The 22,148-nt window shown below is 38.6% G+C and overlaps 1 protein-coding gene across 1 annotated transcript in view; it reads left to right on the top strand.

Annotated features, from left to right (window-relative positions):
* The window catches only part of GABRG3 (gamma-aminobutyric acid type A receptor subunit gamma3), a 449,483-nt gene that overhangs the window by 410,047 nt on the left and 17,288 nt on the right, over window positions 1-22,148 (top strand). The window contains exon 6 of the mRNA XM_060095102.1: window positions 20,891-21,028. Coding sequence (XP_059951085.1) covers window positions 20,891-21,028 — 138 coding nt within the window. The remainder of the gene's footprint in view (window positions 1-20,890; window positions 21,029-22,148) is intronic.

Here is a 22,148-nt window from a genome sequence, read left to right as displayed (position 1 = left end):
AGAGGGGATTAAGAGCGCCGCGTAAAGGAGCTCCAGAGACGGGCGCGAGTCGCGGCTGAAAGCGCGGAGCCCAGAGACGGGCGTGGGACACTGGGGCTGCTGCTGCCGCCGCCAAGAAGCCTGTGTGCGAGCGCAGGTCACTGTCCACACCGCCCTTCCGGGAGCCTGTGCAGCCTGCCACTGCCGGGGTCCCGGGATCCAGGGGCGGCTTCCCTGAGAGAACGCACGGCGCGCCTCGGGCTTGTGCAACGTCACGCCGACCTCTGCCGCTGCAGGCTCGCCCCGCACTCCGTGCCCCTCCCTCCTGCCGGGCCTGAGTGAGCCAGAGCCCCCGAAGAGGCTGCTCCTTTAACCCTGTCCTGTCTGAGTGAAGAACAGACGCCCTCCGGCGACCTACACGCAGAGGCGGGGCCAAATCCAAAGCTGAGACCCAGGAGCTGTGAGAACAAAGAAGAGAAAGGGAAACCTCTCCCAGCACCCTCAGAAGCAGCGGATTAAAGCTCCACAATCAACTTGATGTACCCTGCATCTGTGGAATACATGAATAGACAACAAATCATCCCAAATTGAGGAGCCAGGAGTCAGTGCTGTGCCTCTGAGGTGGGAGAGCCAACTTCAGGACACTGGTCCACAAGAGACCTCCCAGCTCCACATAATATCAAACGGCGAAAATCTTCCAGAGATCTCCATCTCAACAGCAGCACCCAGCTTCACTCAACGACCAGCAAGCTACAGTGCTGGACACCCTATGCCAAACAGCTAGCAAGACAGGAACACAACGCCACCCATTAGCAGAGAGGGGGCCTAAAATCATAAAAAGTCCGCAGACACCCCAAAACACACCACCAGACGTGGACCTGCCCACCAGAAAGACAAGATCCACCCTCATCCACCTGAACACAGGCACTAGTCCCCCCCACCAGGAAGCCTACACGACCCACTAAACCAACCTTAGCCACTGGGGACAGACACCAAAAACAACGGGAACTACGAACCTGCAGCCTGCAAAAAGGAGACCCCAAACACAGTAACATAAGCAAAATGAGAAGACAGAAAAACACACAGCAGGAGAAGGAGCAAGATAAAAACCCACCAGACCTAACAAATGAAGAGGTAATAGGCAGTCTACCTGAAAAAGAATTCAGAATAATGATGGTAAAGATGATCCAAAATCTTGGAAATAGAATAGACAAAATGCAAGAAACAGTTAACAAGGACCTAGAAGAACTAAAGATGAATCAAGCATCGATTAAAAACACAATACATGAAATAAAAAATACTCTAGATGGGATCAATAGCAGAATAACTGAGGCAGAAGAACGGATAAGTGAGGTGGAAGATAAAATAGTGGAAATAACTGCTGCAGAGCAAAATAAAGAAAAAAGAATGCAAAGAACAGAGGACAGTCTCAGAGACCTCTGGGACAACATTAAACGCACCAACATTTGAATTATAGGGGTTCCAGAAGAAGAAGAGAAAAAGAAAGGGACTGAGAAAATATTTGAAGAGATTATAGTTGAAAACTTCCCTAATATGGGAAAGGAAATAGTTAATCAAGTCCAGGAGGCACAGAGAGTCCCATACAGAATAAATCCAAGGAGAAATACACCAAGACACATATTAATCAAACTGTCAAAAATTAAACACAAATCATATTAAAAGCAGCAAGGCAAAAACAACAAAGAACACACAAGGGAATCCCCATCAGGATAACAGCTGATCTCTCAGCAGAAACTCTACAAGCCAGAAGGGAGTGGCAGGACATACTTAAAGTGATGAAGGAGAAAAACCTGTAACCAAGATTACTCTACCCAGCAAGGATCTCATTCAGATTTGATGGAGAAATTAAAACGTTTACAGACAAGCAAAAGCTGAGAGAGTTCAGCACCACCAAACCAGCTTTACAACAAATGCTAAAGGAACTTCTCTAGGCAAGAAACACAAGAGAAGGAAAAGAACTACAATAACGAACCCAAAACAATTAAGAAAATGGGAATAGGAACATACATATCAATAATTACCTTAAATGTAAATGGACTAAATGCTCCCACCAAAAGACACAGACTGGCTGAATGGATACAAAAACAAGACCCATATATATGCTGTCTACAAGAGACCCACTTCAGACCTAGAGACACATACAGACTGAAAGTAAGGGGATGGAAAAAGATATTCCATGCAAATGGAAACCAAAAGAAAGCTGGAGTAGCAATTGTCATATCAGACAAAATACACTTTAAAATAAAGACTACTAGAAGAGACAAAGAAGGACACTACATAATGATCAAGGGATCGATCCAAGAAGAAGATATAACAATTGTAAATATTTATGCACCAAACATAGGAGCACCCCAATACATAAGGGAAATATTAACAGCCATAAAAGGAGAAATCGACAGTAACACAATCATAGTAGGGGACTTTAACACCCCACTTTCACCAATGGACAGGTCATCCAAAATGAAAATAAATAAGGAAACACAAGCTTTAAATGATACATTAAACAAGATGGACTTAATTGATATTTATAGGACATTCCATCCAAAAACAACAGAATACACATTTTTCTCAAGTGCTCATGGAACATTCTCCAGGATAGATCATATCTTGGGTCACAAATCAAGCCTTGGTAAATTTAAGAAAATTGAAATTGTATCAAGTATCTTTTCCGACCACAATGCTATGAGACTAGATATCAATTACAGGAAAAGAGCTGTAAAACATACAAACACATGGAGGCTAAAGAATACACTACTTAATAACGAAGTGATCACTGAAGAAATCAAAGAGGAAATTAAAAAATACCTAGAAACAAATGACAATGGAGACACGACGACCCAAAACCTATGGGATGCAGCAAAAGCAGTTCTAAGAGGGAAGTTTATGGCAATACAATCCCACCTTAAGAAACAGGAAACATCTCGAATAAACAACCTAACCTTGCACCTAAAGCAATTAGAGAAAGAAAAACAGAAACATCCCAAAGTTAGCAGAAGGAAAGAAATCATAAAAATCAGATCAGAAATAAATGAAAAAGAAATGAAGGAAACGATAGCAAAGATCAATAAAAGTAAAAGCTGGTTCTTTGAGAAGATAAACAAAATTGATAAACCATTAGCCAGACTCATCAAGAAAAAAAGGGAGAAGACTCAAATCAATAGAATTAGAAATGAAAAAGGAGAAGTAACAACTGACACTGCAGAAATACAAAAGATCATGAGAGATTACTATAAGCAACTCTATGCCAATAAAATGGACAACCTGGAAGAAATGGACAAATTCTTAGAAATGCACAACCTGCCAAGACTGAATCAGGAAGAAATAGAAAATATGAACAGACCAATCACAAGCACTGAAATTGAAACTGTGATAAAAAATCTTCCAACAAACAAAAGCCCAGGACCAGATGGCTTCACAGGCGAATTCTATCAAGCATTTAGAGAAGAGCTAACACCTATCCTTCTCAAACTCTTCCAAAATATAGCAGAGGGAGGAACACTCCCAAACTCATTCTATGAGGCCACCATCACCTTGATACCAAAACCAGACAAGGATGTCACAAAGAAAGAAAACTACAGGCCAATATCACTGATGAACATAGATGCAAAAATCCTCAACAAAATACTAGCAAACAGAATCCAACAGCACATTAAAAGGATCATACACCATGATCAAGTGGGGTTTATTCCAGGAATGCAAGGATTCTTCAATATACGCAAATCAATCAACGTGATACACCATATTAACAAACTGAAGGAGAAAAACCATATGATCATCTCAATACATGCAGAGAAAGCTTTTGACAAAATTCAACACCCATTTATGATAAAAACCCTGCAGAAAGTAGGCATAGAGGGAACTTTCTTCAACATAATAAAGGCCATATATGACAAACCCACAGCCAGCATCGTCCTCAATGGTGAAAAACTGAAACTATTTCCACTAAGATCAGGAACAAGACAAGGTTTCCCACTCTCACCACTCTTTTTTTTTTTTTTTTTTTTTGCGGTATGCGGGCCTCTCACTGTTGTGGCCTCCCCCGTTGCGGAGCACAGGCTCCAGATGCGCAGGCTCCGGACGCGCAGGCTCAGCGGCCATGGCTCACGGGCCCAGCCGCTCCGCGGCATATGGGATCCTCCCAGACCGGGGCACGAACCCGTATCCCCTGCATCGGCAGGCGGACTCTCAACCACTTGCGCCACCAGGGAGGCCCTCACCACTCTTATTCAACATAATTTTGGAAGTTTTAGCCACAGCAATCAGAGAAGAAAAGGAAATAAAAGGAATCCAAATGGGAAAAGAAGAAGTAAAGCTGTCACTGTTTGCAGATGACATGATACTCTACATAGAGAATCCTAAAGATGCTACCAGAAAACTACTAGAGCTAATCAATGAATTTGGTAAAGTTGCAGGATACAAAATTAATGCACAGAAATCTCTGGCATTCCTGTACACTGATGATGAAAAATCTGAAAGTGAAATCAAGGAAACACTCCCATTTACCATTGCAACAAAAAGAATAAAATATCTAGGAATAAACCTACCTAAGGAGACAAAAGACCTGTATGCAGAAAATTATAAGACACTGATGAAAGAAATTAAAGATGATACAAATAGATGGAGAGATGTACCATGTTCTTGGATTGGAAGAATCAACATTGTGAAAATGACTCTACTACCCAAAGCAATCTACAGATTCAATGCAATCCCTATCAAACTACCACTGGCATTTTTCACAGAACTAGAACAAAAAATTTCACAATTTGTATGGAAACACAAAAGACCCCGAATAGCCAAAGCAATCTTGAGAACGAAAAATGGAGCTGGAGGAATCAGGCTCCCTGACTTCAGACTATACTACAAAGCTACAGTAATCAAGACAGTATGGTACTGGCACAAAAACAGAAATATAGATCAATGGAACAGGATAGAAAGCCCAGAGATATACCCACGGACATATGGTCACCTTATCTTTGATAAAGGAGGCAGGAATGTACAGTGGAGAAAGGACAGTCTCTTCAATAAGTGGTGCTGGGAAAACTGGACAGGGACATGTAAAAGTATGAGATTAGATCACTCCCTAACACCATACACAAAAATAAGCCCAAAATGGATTAAAGACCTAAATGTAAGGCCAGACACTATCAAACTCTTAGAGGAAAACATAGGCAGAACACTCTATGACATAAATCACAGCAAGATCCTTTTTGACCCACCTCCTAGAGAAATGGAAATAAAGACAAAAATAAACACATGGGACCTAATGAGACTTCAAAGCTTTTGCACAGCAAAGGAAACCATAAACAAGACGAAAAGACAACCCTCAGAATGGGAGAAAATATTTGCAAATGAAGCAACTGACAAAGGATTAATCTCCAAAATTTATAAGCAGCTCATGCAGCTCAATAGCAAAAAAACAAACAATCCAATGCAAAAATGGGCAGAAGACCTAAATAGACATTTCTCCACAGAAGATATACAGACTGCCAACAAACACATGAAAGGATGCTCAACATCTTTACTCATTAGAGAAATGCAAATCAAAACTACAATGAGATATCATCTCACACCAGTCAGAATGGCCATCATCAAAAAATCTAGAAACAATAAATGCTGGAGAGGGTGTGGAAAAAAGGGAACACTCTTGCACTGCTGGTGGGAATGTGAATTGGTACAGCCACTATGGAGAACAGTATGGAGGTTCCTTAAAAAACTACAAATAGAACTACCATATGACCCAGCAATCCCACTACTGGGCATATACCCTGAGAAAACCATAATTCAAAAAGAGACATGTACCAAAATGTTCATAGCAACCCTATTTACAATAGCCCGGAGATGGAAACAACCTAAGTGTCCATCATCGGATGAATGGGTAAAGAAGATGTGGCACATATATACAATGGAATATTACTCAGCCATAAAAAGAAATGAAATTGAGCTATTTGTAATGAGGTGGATGGACCTAGAGTCTGTCATACAGAGTGAAGTAAGTCAGAAAGAGAAAGACAAATACTGTATGCTGACACATATATATGGAATTTAAGAAAAAAAAGTCATGAAGAACATAGGGGTAAGACAGGAATAAAGACACAGACCTACTAGAGCATGGACTTGAGGATATGGGGAGGGGGAAGGGTAAGCTGTGACAAAGTGAAAGAGTGGCATGGACATATATACACTACCAAACGTAAGGTAGATAGCTAATGGGAAGTAGCCGCATAGCACAGGGAGATCAGCTCGGTTCTTTGTGACCGCCTGGAGGGGTGGGATAGGGAGAGTGGGAGGGAGACGCAAAAGGAAGGGGATATGGGAACATATGTATATGTATAACTGATTAAATTTGTAAAATAAAATTTAAAAAAATCTAAAAAAAAAAAAAAAAAAAGACACCACAATGAGAAGCCCGCGCACCTCAAGGAAGAGTAGCCCCCACTTGCTGCAACTAGAGAAAGCCTGTGCGCAGCAACAAATCCCCAACACAGCCAAAAATAAATAAATTAAATAAATTAAAAAAAAAAAGAAATCAGCAAACTCACTCCCCAAGGGCCTGCCCCATTGTACATTGCAACCAGTAGTGTATAAGCTTCCGATGCTACCATCTTTGTCAGCACCTGAGATGGCCCGTTATTTTTTTATTCTAGCCACTCTGAAAAGTACGTAGTGTTATCTCACTGAGGTTTTAATTTGCATTTCCCTGATGACGTGTGATGTGGAGCATCTTTTCATGTGCTTACTTGCTGTCTGTATATATCCTTTGGTGAAGTGTCTGTTTCAATCTTTTGTCCATTTTTGATATTTAGTTCTTTTCTTAGCTTTGAGAATTCTTTTTATTTTATTTTTGTTTTTTTTGCGGTACGTGGGCCTCTCACTGTTGTGGCCTCTCTCGTTGCGGAACACGGGCTCCGGACACGCAGGCTCAGCGGCCATGGCTCACGGGCCCAGCCGCTCCGCGGCATGTGGGATCCTCCCGGACCGGGGCGCGAACCCGTGTCCCCTGCATCGGCAGGCGGACTCTCAACCACGGCGCCACCAGGGAAGCCCAGCTTTGAGAATTCTTGATACATTCTGGATACTAGTCATTGATCAGACATGTGCGTTCAAATATTTTCTTCCCATCCTTGGATTATCTTCTCATTTATTCTCTTAACAATGACTTTCTGAATACAGAATCTCTTAATTTTGAGGAAATCCAACTTATCAATTTTTTTCTTTTATTGATGTCATATCTAAGACATTTTTGCCCAACCCAAAGTCACAAAGATTTTCGCTTATATCTTACACTTAGATCTAAGATCCATTTGGAAGTAATTGCTGTGTATGGTGAATCACAGTAATTGCTGTGTGAAGTATGAATCAAGTCCCCTGTTTCGGTGAGGATATCCAGTCGTTCCATCTGTTGAGAAGATAAGATTACTCGTCCACTTGTATGTGGGTCTATTTCTAGACTCTCTACTTCATTTCCCTGATTTATTTATCAATCTCACAGTTTCTCAGCCTTGACACCATTATCATTTGGGGCCAGACAATTCTTTGTCATGGGGGCTCCCCGTGCACTGTAAAGTGTTAGCAGCATCCCTGCTTCAGACCACTGGGTGCCAGAGACCCGCATCCCCACCCACACCCCCGTGTGACAACCAAAACCATCTTGAGATATTGCTGTCTTCATTTTCTAGGGCCGGCATAACAAAGGCCCACAGACCAGGGGGCTTAAACAGCAGACAATCACTGTCCCCAGTCCTGGAGGCTGGAATCCAAGATCCAGGTGTGGGCAGGGCTGGTCCCTCCTGAGGCCTCTCTCCTCGGCCTGTGGACCAACCCTCTGTGTGTGTCTGTGTCCTGACCTCCTCTTCTTACAAGGACTCCAGTCCTGTGGGATTAGGACCCACCCTAGTGGCCTCATTTTACCTTCATCTCCTCTTTAAAGGCCCCACCTCCAAAGGCAGCCACATTCTGGGGTGCTGGGGGTCAGGACTCTAACGCAGGGATTTGGGACACAGTTCAGCCAGATGCAAATGTCCTTCCTGGACACATCATGCCCAGCAGAGAACCACAGGTTTACCATGATTTCTGTAGCTTTATAACAAGCCTTGAAGTCAGGTGGTATAAGTCCTCTTCTTTTCGTAAGTCATTTTGTTTAATCCAGGCCTTTTTCATTTGTGTCTATTTTAGTATTTCCTTCCTCTTCAATTTTCTGGAAGTATTTGTGTAGAATTCGTATTATTTCTTTTTTGTGTGTTTGGTAGAATTCACCCATGAAGCCATCTGGGCCTGGAGTTTTCTTTGTGGGAAGTTTTTTGTTTTGATGCGTTTTGTTTTGTTTTTAAGCCAAAATTTAACTTCTTTAATAAATACAAAATTATTTTTTTAAAAAAAAGTAGTGCTAAATAAATATATAAAAGAATTAAATTATGTAGGGCTTCCCTGGTGGCGCAGTGGTTGAGGGTCCGCCTGCCGATGCAGGGGACACGGGTTCGTGCCCCGGTCCGGGAAGATCCCACATGCCGCAGAGTGGTTAGGCCCATGAGCCATGGCCGCTGAGCCTGCACGTCCGGAACCTGTGCTCCGCAATGGGAGAGGCCAGAAAGGTGAGAGGCCCACGTACCACAAAAAAAAAAAAAAAAGAATAAAGTTATGTGCAATAAGAAGGTGTGCTGAGAGTCTTGTTGATGATGTCTGATCCCTTTCTTATGCTCTTTGCTCATTCAGACAAGCTAAGGAGCCTCTTTGTGTTCTACTTCAACTCAAAGAAATTATTTATACATTATTTAATTATTTATTTAAATTATAGTACACCAAAGAAAAGTCTCAGAGCAATCTCCTGAGTCCGTCAAGAGGGGCACACACTGCCTATGATGGCTGCCTTCCCTGAACTGGCTCCTCAGTGGACAAGGGAGGGACATATGCTACCCATTACTACAGAGCTGAACACCTACACTAAGAAGAATGTCTTGATTTTCTGTTTTCATGTGAAAAACCACACATTATATTAGCTTTGAGTACTGAGGAGAAATTCCCAAGGAGGAAAAATGGAGCAGTTATATTTCTTACCATTTGACAGTCTCCTTCTCATCTGTTTCCATCATTAAGAAACATCCTGGAGGAGATATGTCTAAAGTTTTAGCTCAGTTAGTATTCTCCAGAAGAGTCAGACATCCATGTAAGTTGACCAAATATCCACAATAGTGTTCTAAGGACACTAAAATGCTCACCTTGCCTACATCACCTTCCCTCAGTGGCCTTTTTTGGTTATATCCGCTCTCTTTTGAGACCAACATTGGAATCATTGATGTGAAGAAATCATTGACTTCTAAAGAGAAGACCATGTTGTGTTTAATCCTGTTTTGGTTTTGTGCTTTGCCAGAAATATAGAGAACAAGAGAAATAGGAAAGTAGGCATGCATTTGGCATGCCCAAAGTTGTTGGGCACAGGCCTCTGGGTCCTTCTTTTCCCTGGGACACACAGGAGCACTTCCTGTATAGTAGCACACTTCAGGGTCATGGGTAAAATCACTGCTCAGGGCAGCCCATTTGAATCTAGGGATTTGGGCTGTTATGGAGGTCTGGACACACCATGCTACATGGCCCGCCATGGTAACTGAAACTGAGGCCCCCCAAAATGAAACAAGGTGTACATCACCAATCGTAATGTTTATACAAAGAAATCCAGACAAGCTGCTATGACATGGTTCTTTGTTCCAGGTGCTTCGCACAAAAATATGTCAGTCATAATCATAAAGAACCTCCAAAGAACCACATTTTTAGGGCTTGGCATCATTATCATAAAGACACTCCAAAGAATCACATTTTCAAAGTCTGGCAAAGGATCAATCATATGTGGATATACCTATGCATTATAGCTGATTCACTTTGTTATGAAGTAGAAACTGATACAACATTGTAAAGCAATTATACTCCATTAAAGATGTTTAAAAAAAGAATAAAAGGGATAGCAAAATATTATATGTAGGATGGAAGAAAAACAAGTCTTACTCTACAGCACAGGGAATTATATTCAATATCCTGTAATAAACCATAGTGGAAAAAAAAAAAGAAAATGAAGGTGGAGAAAAAGAGACACAAGCCATCTCCTTTGACCCTGTACAGTACATCTGGTAATTGTGATTTGCTTGGTTGTGACCCATACACATGGGCATGAGGAAAAAAAAGAAACATTTCAACACTTTAAAGAAGTAGTGCTTCAGGAGCCTCGTGTTCAAGGACTTACCTGGGGTAGTCCTAATGGGAAATCCATCTACACCATCTTAAAGTCATGAGATGCAAAACACAAATATGACCTGCATCTTGATCCTGAAAAGACAACAAAGAAAGTCTTCCTTAAGAATTACTCCGTTGCGGGCCTTCCCTGGTGGCGCAGTGGTTGAGAGTCCGCCTGCCAATGCAGGGGACACGGGTTCGTGCCCCGGTCCGGGAAGATCCCACGTGCCACGGAGCGGCTGGGTCCGTGAGCCATGGCCGCTGAGCCTGCGCTCCGCAACGGGAGAGGCCACAAGAGTGATGAGGCCTGTGTACCGCAAAAAAAAAAAAAAAAAAAAAGAATTACTCCGTTGCTTCTCTGGGTGTGGCATGTACTTGCCATATGTTTTTGCTCCCAGAGATTTTTTCCAGGGCTATCTGGAATTCGGCTTGTCTATCAGCCTTTAGAGGCATCATGTTCTCTGAGAAACTTTGAATGACAACCAAAAGCCTGATTTGGGCTCCATTAGCAGAGGAAATAAAAATTTTATTATTTTAACAATCTTTCTTCTGGGAAATGATCCAAACATGCAATAATAAATATGTCCTTCTATATAGGATTTTTGATGCTACTATACAACAATAACATTTTAAAATTATGTTTCATAGTGATGGGTTGTAATCCTTTAATATTCAATGTGCCATTATTTTAAATGCCTCATCTTAATTTATCCAGAGTTAAATACTCTCGGTATATAAAATCTTGCCTGGTATTTACATAAATAATTTGAGGCATGTATTTTATAAACCATTTTGCAAATAAAGAACTTAAAGTTTAATGTGATTAACAAAAGATAGAAAGGTGGCCAAGAGGTTGCCATCAATACTTGTTAGGTGTTGCTTTCCCTATTTGGGCCAGATATTTCATTCTTCTAAGCCTTGTTCTTCATTTCTACAATGAAGATAATTATATTACTTTCTTCATAGGGTTATGATGTAGTTTCATTAAAAAAATAGCATGTAGGGCTTCCCTGGTGGCACAGTGGTTGAGAGTGCTCCTGCCAATGCAGGGGACATGGGTTCGTGCCCTGGTCCAGAAAGGTCCCACATGCCATGGAGTGGCTGGACCCGTGAGCCATGGCCACTGAACCTGCGCGTCTGGAGCCTGTGCGGGAGAGGCCACAATAGTGAGAGGCCCACATACCACAAAAAAAAAAAAAGCAAAAATAAAAAGCATGTGAACAGCTTCATAAAGCCCTGGCAATGAAGAAGTTCATAATAATGTTTATATTATTTTCATTGAGTGTTTATTATTTATCAATGAAGTATAGTTGGTTTAGTATATTATATTAGTTTCAGCATGTACAACATAGTGATTCAATATTTTTATAGACTCTACTCCCTTTAAAGTTATCGTAAAGTAATGGCTATACTTCCTGCGCTGTACAATATATCTGTGTGTGTGTGTGTGTGTGTGTGTATAGGTAGATATAGATAGTTATGCATACATACCTCATCTTTCTTATTCATTCATTTGTTAAAGGAAACAATTTGTTTCCATAACTTGTTTATTATAAATAATGCTGCTATGAACCTTGAGGTCCATGTATCTTTTAGAAGTAGTTTTCTTTGAATATATGCCCAATAATGGAATTGCTGGATCATATGATAGTTCAATTTTTAGTTATTGGAGGAAACGGTCTACTGTTTCCCCAGTGGCTGCACCAATTTACATTCCTACCAATAGTGTACAAGTGTTCCCTTTACTCCACATACTCACCAAAATTTGTTATTTGTAATCTTTTTGGAGATAGCCATTCTGGCAACTGTCAGGTGATATCTCATTGTGGTTTTGACTTGCATTTCTCTCATGATTTGTGATGTTGAGCATTTTCATATGCCTGTTCGTCATCTGTATCTCTTCTTTGTAAAAATTTCAAGTCTTCTGCTCATTTTAAAATTTTGATTTTTTGATTAAATTGTATGAGCTGTTTATATATATATATTAACATGTTTATTGAAGTATAGTTGCTATACAGTGTTGTGTTGGTTTCTTCTGTATAATAAAGTGAGTCAGCTATACATATACATAGATCCCCATATCTCCACCTTGTTGTGTCTCCCTCCCACCCTCCCTATCCCACCCCTCTAGGTGGGACAAAGCACCGAGCTGATGTCCCTGTGATATGAGGTTGCTTCCTTCTAGCTATTTTATATTTGGTAGAGTATATATGTCAATGCTACTCTCTCACTTTGTCCCAGCTTACCCTTCCCCCTCCCTGTGTCCCCAAGTCCATTCTACACGTTTGCGTCTTTATTCCTGTCCTGCCTCTAGGTTCATCAGAACCTTTTTTTTTTTTTTTTAGATTCCGTATATATGTGTTAGCATACGGTATTTGCTTTTCTCTTTCTGACTTCACTCTGTATGACAAACTCTAGGTCCATCCACTTCAGTACAAATAACTCAACTTCGTTTCTTTTTATGGCTAATATTCCATTGTATATATTTGCCACAGTTTCTTTATCCGTTCATCTGTCGATGGACATCTACGTTGGTTCCATGTCCTGGCTATTGTAACAAGAGCTGCAGTGAATATTGAGGTACATGATTCTTTTTGAATTATGGTTTTCTCAGGGTATATGCCCAGTTGTGGGATTCCTGGGTAGTATCGTGGTTCAAGTTTAGTTTTTAAAAGAAACTCCATACTGTTTTCCATTATGTATTCTGTCAGGTGGGATTACCCTCAGGGCATATGCCCAGTAGTGGGATTCCTGCATAGTATGGTGGTTCTAGTTTTAGTTTTTAAGGAAACCCCATACTGTATTTCCATTATGTTCCTATTATGGTGGGAATGTATCAATTTACATTCCCACCGACAGTGCAGGCGGGTTCTCTTTCACCACATCTTTTCCAGCATTTACTGTTTATAGATATTTTGATAATAGCCATTCTGACCGGTGTGAGGTGACACCTCATTGTAGTTTTGATTTGCATTTCTGTGATAATTAGTGCTGTTGAGCATCTTTTCAGGTGTGTCTTGGCCATCTGTATGTCATCTTTGGTGAAATGTCTATTTAGGTCTTCTGCCCATTTTTTTAAACTAGATTGTTTGCTTTTTTGATATTGAACTCCGTGAGCTGTTTGTATATTTTGCAGATTAGTCCTCTGTTGTTTCATCGGCAAATATTTTCTCCCATTCTGAATGTTGTCTTTTTGTCTTGTTTATGGTTTCCTTTGTTCTGCAAAAGCTTTTAAGTTTAATTAGTTCCTTTTGGTTTATATTTGTTATACTTCCGTTACTCTAGGAGGTGGGTCTAAAAAGATCTTGCCGTGGTTTATGTAAAAAAGTATTTTCCCTATGTTTCTCTATAAAAAGAAAGAAATTTATAGTGTCTGGTCTTACATTTAAGTGTTTAATCCATTTAGAGTTTATTTTAGTGTATGGTGTTAGGGAGTGTTCTAATTTATTTCTTTCACATGTAGGTGTCCAGCTTTCCAAGCCTGATTCCTCCAAGTCTGTTTTCCTTTCTCAAGATTGCCTTGGCTATTCAGGGTCTTTTGTGTTTCCACATGAATTAAAATAATTTTTTATTCTAATTCTGTGAAGAATGCCCTTGGTTGTTTAATATGGATTGCTTTGAATCTGTAGATTGCTTTGGGTAGTATAGTCATTTTCACAATATTGATTCTTCCAATCTAAGAATATGGTATATTTCTGCACCTGTGTATGTCATCTCAGATTTTTTTCATCAGTGTTTTATAGTTTTTATGAGTATGTCTTTCACCTCCTTAAGCAGGTTTATTCCTAGGTATTTTACTCTTTTTGTTGCAGTGGTGAATGGGAGTGTTATCTTAATTTCCCTTTCTGATTTTTGGTTGTTGATGTATAGGAATTCCAGAGATTTCTGTGCATTAATATTGTATCCTGCAACCTTATCAAATTAATTGATTAGTTAGTAGTTTTCTGGTGGCTTCTTTGGGATTTTCTATGTATAGTATCATATCATCTGCAAACAGTTACAGTTTTATGTCTTCTTTCCAATTTGTATTCCTTTTATTTCTTTTTCTTCTCTGATTACTGTGGCTAAAAATTCAAAAACTATGTTGAATAAGAGTGGCGAGAGTGGATATCCTTGTCTTATTCCTGATCTTAGAGGAAATGTTTTTGGTTTTTCACCATTGAGTATCATACTTGCTGTGGGTTTGTCATATATGGCCCTGATTATGTTGAGGTAGTTTCCCTCTATGCCCACTTTCTGGGGAGTATTTATCATAATTGGTGTTGAATTTTGTTAAAAGTTTTTTCTGCATCTATTGAGATGGTCATATTGTTTTTCTCTAATTTTTTAATATGGTTTATTACATTGATTGATTTGTGTATATTGAAGTATCCTTGCATTCCTGAGATAAACCCCACTGGATCATGGTGTCTGATCCTATTAACGTGCTGTTGGATTCTGTTTGCTAGTATTTTGTTGAGGATTTTTGCATCTATATTCATCAGTGATATTGGCCTGTAGTTTCTTTCTTTGTGACATGTCTGGTTTTGTTATCAGAGTGATGTGGTCTCGTGGAATGAGTTGGAGAGTGTTCTTTTGTCTGCTATATTTTGGAAGAGTTTGAGAAGGATGGGTGTTAGCTCTTTTGTAACAGTTTGATAGAATTCTCCTGTAAAGCCATCTGGTCCTGGGCTTTTGTTTGTTCGAAGATTTTTAACCAAAGTCTCAATTTCAGTGCTTGCGATTGGTCTGTTAATATTTTCTATTTCTTCCTGGTTGAGTCTCAGAAGGTTGTGCTCTTCTAAGAATTTGCCCATTTCTTCCAGGTTGCCCATTTTATTAGCATATAGCTGCTTGTATTTATCTCTCATGATCCTTTGTATTTCTGCAGTATCAGCTCTTACTTCTATTACATTTCTAATTTCATTGATTTGAGTCTTCTCCCTTTTTTTCTTGATGAGTCTGGCTAAGGGTTGACCAATATTGTTTATCTTCTCAGATATCCAGCTTTTAGTTTTAATGATCTTTGTTATTGTTTCTTTCTTTTTCATTCATTTCTGATCTGATCTTTATGATTTCTCCCCTTGCTAACTGTGGGGGTTTTTGGTTCTTTTTCCTCTAACTGCTTTAGGTTAGGTTGTTTATTTGAGATGTTTCTTGTTTCTTGATGTAGGATTTTATTGCTATAAACTTCCCTCTTAGAACTGCTTTTCTTGCATCCCAAAAGTTATGAGTCATAGTATTTTCATTGTCATTTGTTTCTAAGTATAAAATACCTTAATTTTGCTTGAACACTGGGCCCGTAAGTTTACCATTCACTGAGATAGGGAATAGTTTTGAGGACAATCTGAAGCATGTTGGAGATGGAACGATGTGATTATGATTCCTGTTAGACATACAAGTGGAGATTCTGAGCAACTCACTTGGAAGATGTAATTTTAGGTCAGAAGAGCCTAGATGAGAGATAAAAATGTGACAATCATCCACAGGTCCTTGGTATTTAACACCATGGTACTGAATACAGCCACCTGTAGAGAAAGTGTAGATTTTAGGGTTCAGGATGGAGGGCTGGGTTCCTAGCATTTACTGGCTACAAAGAGGGAGAAGAAATGCAAAGCAGATGGAGAGCACTCGGAGAGTTGGAAGGAAAAGTCAGGGAGCAGTCCACAGCCTCACTAAAACATTAGCAATGATACTTTTTCATTTCCATGTTGTATTTGCTGATAATTTTATTATCATCAAGCATTTTTAATTTGTCATTCAACTCTGCTCCAAGGAATTCACTGCCTTGGTGTTGGCATTCATCAATAGCTTTGAAGCTTTCTCAACTGTAAGAAGTGTTTAATAAAATGCCCCCAAATAACAAAGATGTTTATATCAGATTTTGGGAAAAACACAGCTGATAGACTATTTTTTGAGTATTGACAACTTTTATTAATTTTCTTCTGAAAGAACCTACATTATCTGTGTTTCCACAAAGTTCAAGAGAGCATGCAGTTTGGAAAGCAATCACCATACTACTCAAGAAAAGTGGGTTTATGAAAGGGTGGCTGGTGTTCTTTATGATAGAGTATTCTTGAAGAAACTCCTTATATGTTGAGGAACTTGGCTTTCTGGAACATACAATCAGAAGTGGAGACCAGTGTAATGCAGTGAGTGAGTAAATAGACCTTAATGTCAGATGATCTATGTTTGTTATCTGGCTCTGCCATAGGTGTATTACTGAGTCTCTGTGCCTCAAGCTTTCTCATTTGTAAAATGGAGAAAATACGTATGTCACTAAGATTGTTGTGAGACCTAGTATATTGACAGGCCTTGGAACCTGGCACATGATTACAGTTATATATGATAGCAATATGTGGTGGTGGTGGTGGTTATGATGATGGTGATGATTATATAACGCTGATGATGACTGCATGCATCTTTAAAGACTATGGTTAATTTAAACATAATTATGTTTTATAGAAAATATTAGGTATTATTTTATTAACCCATTACTATTGAGTCTTCTTTTATGGAAGGGAGGCCTTGTGAACTAGAAATAAATACTAATAGAGGTTTTATAGAAAGAAAAGTCAGGTAGGAAAGAGCTGAGAGAAGCCCTTGGGTTTTTACAGACCTGGCTTTGTTATGCAGTTTCATCAATCTTGAACTGTTTGGCCCTGGACAAATTAATGTTACAATGCTCAGATCAGTCTAGAAAGAAGACATTAAAATTTAAAGGAAAAAGTATGTAAAAGTCCAATTAAAACCACTGGTGCTCAACAAGTAGGACCCACCATTTGTTAACATGATTACAGCATAAGGAAATCAACTTTGGAATGGTGGTGTGAGGACCTCAGTGACCATTCTCCCATGAAAGCTGTGAAAATACTGACATAACAACTAATACCAACCATTTCAGAACAATATGATTTATGAAGAGTAAATAAAAGACACCTCAGAATTATCTAAGGAAAATTTCTGAACCTCAAAAAGACAATGAAGCCTGTGCATGTCAACTTGGGTTATTCCCTTTTTATCTTCCCAGAACTCTATATCCAGAGTACAGTCAATATTTTTCAACACTTAGCAGTACTTGGAAAATCTCCATTCCCAAGGTTTTGTGGTTATTTCTTTTGACTCAGAGCTCAGCTCAGGAAAAAACATTCTCCAGGAATCTTAGAAAAATAGAAATTTTCCGCTAATGTCAGATCTGCCTACGGTTGATGCAAAGGAGTCCAACTTCCCCCCCCCAAAAATGAAACAATTAAAAGGAAGACCTAGAGAACTGGATGATCACAAGGAACTTTGAAAAGCACCAGTGAATCCCCAAAGACTTAGAAGAACACAAGACACATGTGCAGGACTGTTTGCACGTCCAGGAAAGACCCCTATCACTCACCTCTGGCCTTGCGGAAATTTCCCACACACAGGAATTAAAGCTAAGGCTTTCTCATAAATTGTTTGAAGTCATGCTTTCACACACAGATCCCAACAAGACAAATAACAAACCCTGGTGTGCACAGAGGGTTTTGATACCAGTGTTGTTACAATATATTATCGAAAAGGTAAAATGTCTGGTTTCCAGACATTTTTGATCAACATTTACAAAAACCTACAAACAAGAAAGCATTCCACATAACCAGGAATAAAATCTGTCAGTAGAAGCCATCCTTGAAGAATCCCAGATGTTAGATGTACTTGACAAAGATCTTAAGTCACTTATTTTAAATACTTTTGAAGAACTAAAGCAACTCATGTCCAAAAATTAAAGGAAACTATAACAAGTAGATTTGAGTAGACAGAACAAAGGATTAACAAACTTGAAGACAGGTCAGTAGATTTTATCCAATGACAGGAAAAAAAATGAAAAAAAAGGAAAAAGGTGTATCAAAACTCGTAAACCTGTGCCACATTATGATCACCAACATACAATTAGTAGGAGTCCCAGAGGAGTAGTCTATGCATCCAAGAATCTCAACAAACTTCAATTAATTCAAAGAGATCCATACTTATCATATCATAGTCATATTGACAAAAGTCAGAGAAAATTTTGAAATAGGCAAGAGAAAAATAATGTACCATTTTAAAGTTTCAATATGATTAATAGCAGATTTCCCATCAGATACCATAGGAGCCAAAAGACAGTTACATGACATCTTCAAAGTGCATAAGGGAAAAGTCTGCCTCAATTATTTTATAAATAATAAAACTCTCTTTGAAAAATGAAGGATAGAGAATAAAAAGACAAGCCACATAATGGCAGAAAATATTTGTAAAACATATATCTGATAAAGGATTTGAATGCAAAATACACAGCTCTTAAAACTCCAAAATATGAAAAAAGAACCAATTTTAAAATGAGCAAAAGATTTGAACATACCCTAGTAAACTAGTCATACATATGACCAATAAATCCATGGAAAGATTCTCAGTAACAACAACCATTTGGGAAATGCAAATTAAACAATATTATAACCTGACACCTCTATGACTGTTGGAGAAGTATTAAATATAGAGTAAACCCATGACCAACAGTTCCACTGTTAACTATATACTGAAGAAAACTGAAAACATATTGACACAAAATCTTGTACACAATGTTCCTAACAGAGTTATTCATGATAGTGTAAAATTGATCAGCCAAAATATCTATCAAATGACAAATAGATTAAAAAATATGCATATCCATACAGCAGAATATTATTGAGAAATAAATAGGTATGCAGTACTGACATGTGCTACAGTGTGAGTGAACTTTGAATACATTATGCTAAGTAAAGAAAGTTATAAAAGATAACAGGTTGTATACTCAATTTATATGAATTGCCCAGAATAGGCAAACTTATGGACAGAAAATATATTAGTGGTTGTCTAGGTCTGGGTGCGATGCATGATATGTGTTAAGGAAGTGGAGTTGGGAGTGAATTCTAATGACTAGGGTTACATTTTGCAATGATTAAAAATAGTCTAAAATTAGATTAATGTGACAGTTGCACCACTCTGAGAGTATAGTAAAAAACACTGAACTTGAATGTTAAATGTGTGACTTTTATATCTTAATAAAGCTGTTTAACAAAACAAAGCAAAAAAGAAAGAATTGTAGCATAAAGTACCTTTTATAATTTTATAATCTGATAGTTTAATGAAGAAATAAAGTAAAATGTTTGGTTACTTCATGCTGAGTCTAATGCCTTGATGTCAACTTTGTCCAGTTAGGGGAGAGCACGTAAGTATCCTTGCAATGTTGACAATAATTCCACAGAGCAATCCACAGTTAGAAAGCAGGAAGTATGCTTGTGCTCTATTACATCAGAGAGTTAAAGGTGTGGTCTCAAGTGCTGTTCAGAAAGAGGATCCAGGAGTTGAAAAACAGGCCTCGGGCCAATCTCTAGCTTGGGCTTAGGGAGCCAAAAGACCCCTGCTAACAGTACCAGTAGGAGTGGGATAGAACCCTTACCCAAGACACCCAGATCTGGGCATGTTGCCCACACTGAGCCTAGAGCACCAAAATATCTTGCTTTCTAGAGTAACTAACAAGTTGGGTAATAGTCTCAGGAAAATGTCAAACTGATCAGAACTGGAGACTAAAAGAGCATAACTAAGAGTCAGTTGACCTCTCAAGTCTTTATTGCCTTTCTTAAAGGTATTATGCTAAGTGAAATAAGTCAGAGAGAGAAAAACAAATGCTGCATGAATGATATCACTTAAGTGCAGAATTTAAAAAATACAACAAACTAGTGAATATAACAGAAGAGAAGCAGACACAGAGGACACACTAGTGGTTATCAGTGGGGAGAAGGAAATGAGGACAATAGAAGTTAGTGAATCAAACGGTATAAACTGTTTTGTATGTTACAAGGATATATTGTACAGCACAGGAAATATAGCCAGTATCTTATAACTATAAATGTAGTTTATAACTATCACCTATAAAAATTGTGAACCTTGGGCTTCCCTGGTGGCGCAGTGGTTGAGAGTCCACCTGCCGTTGCAGGGGACATGGGTTCGTGCCCCGGTCCAGGAAGATCCCACATGCCGCGGAGCGGCTGGGCCCATGAGACATGGCCACTGAGCCTTGCATCTGGAGCCTGTGCTCTGCAATGGGAGAGGTCACAACAGTGAGAGGCCCGCGTACCACAAAAAAAAAAAAATTGTGAACCTTTATACTGTACACTTATGGCATATTGTACATCAACTACACTTCAATAATAAAAAATAAATAAATATGTTAGAAATAATAAAAGCTATTTATAATAAAAGTTGATAATGAAAAAAGTAAATTCTCCTCTCCTGAGATCTGGACAAAGTTTTGGAAAAAGGTTGAAGGTCTGGTGGGTGTGATCCAGGTTGTTAGATCCTGGTGTTTAGCAGCTAGTGAGACTCTGACCAGTACTTTCAAGTCCATTCTTTGAAGGTCATCTATAAACAAGCCTTCCACAGTGAAAGATATGTGTTGTGTCTATACAGACGATGGAAAGTCTTGTGGCTGGGAACATCTTGCTGATTGTGAAGATCTGCAGTAGAAACCTTATGGGTTAGGTGGCCTTTGCCCATTCATTTTTGGAGTTTCAATGCATATGAGGAAACTTTAGAGATTAAATATGGACTAAAATTTCAGCTCCTATTAAATGATCAGAATTATAATTTTGACATTAATGCTTTACAAACATACATCTTTCAAGTGTTAACATTTTTTCTGCATTTTCAGATGGCTATCCCAAAGAAGAAATGATTTATAGATGGAGAAAAAATTCAGTTGAGGCAGCTGATCAGAAATCCTGGCGGCTTTATCAGTTTGACTTCATGGGGCTCAGAAACACCACAGAAATTGTGAAAACATCTGCAGGTAGGAATTAACTTACAGAAGTGTAGTTCTAAAAAAAAAAATCCGATTTTTTCCCCCTGATGACTATAGCATGTATAATTTCTTCCTGTGAATATTTTTAAATAATTATACTCGGACCACCATGATTCTTAAGTGATATTTGAGGCAAAACAGCTGGTTCAAAACTCAAAAATGTTTAATGTTTTAACTGGGATTGGGGAAAGGGTGACCAGATTATCTTATATCTTTAAATTGAGACTATGTTGACATTAGGTCTATAAACCTAACTAAGATTCTCATCCCTGACCAGATTTATATAAACCAAGTGCCTACGTGTGAGAGTTCTACAACTTACAATATACACAATGAACATCACATATTATAGATAATTCACAAATAAAAGGAGCTAGCGTGAAATGTCCTTTGAGTTTTCATTTCTAGCTTCTTCCTTTCCTTTAAACATTGTCTTAAACTTTGTTTCTCTTTCAATATATTGAACAATATCCACAAATTTTATCTTATTAAGTGATCACTATATACATACTATAACACGTAACTAGATACAAAGACATGCTTCATTAATATCTTTAAATACATTTTTTGTTTTATGGCTTTTGTTTTTTGGTAATTTCCACTATAGGAATCTATGGTCCACTATTTTGCAGTTAGTTGATTTCTGACAGGGCTTGGGGAGTTGATTGGTTTCAAGTCAGCTTTTCTGTTGATCTAGTTATTTGTTAATATGAATAATTTATTGGCTTTTAAAACTCAATAATTTGTTTCATATGACTAAGTTAAGTATAACTTCTAATATTAGGGTAACTATCTTTATAGAACAGTCTGAATTCTTGATAGAATTCTAAATAGAGAACTATAGGTGACCCTTGATATCCATGGGGATCCATTAAAGGACCCCTAAAGATATCAAAATCCCAGTTGCTCAAGCCTGTTACTTAAAATGGCATAGTATGTGCATTTAACTTACATCTTCCTGTATACTTTAAATCATCTCTAAATTAGTTATAATTCCAAATACAAAGTAAATGCTAAATAATTGTAAGTAGAATATGAATGCTATGTAAATAGTTGACCCTTCAACAACACAGTTTAAACTGCACATGTTCACTTATATTTTGATTTT

This window comes from Mesoplodon densirostris, chromosome 4 (genome assembly GCF_025265405.1).
Source record: "Mesoplodon densirostris isolate mMesDen1 chromosome 4, mMesDen1 primary haplotype, whole genome shotgun sequence".
Classification (NCBI taxonomy): domain Eukaryota; kingdom Metazoa; phylum Chordata; class Mammalia; order Artiodactyla; family Ziphiidae; genus Mesoplodon; species Mesoplodon densirostris.
This window is presented reverse-complemented; position numbering and strand designations above follow the sequence as displayed.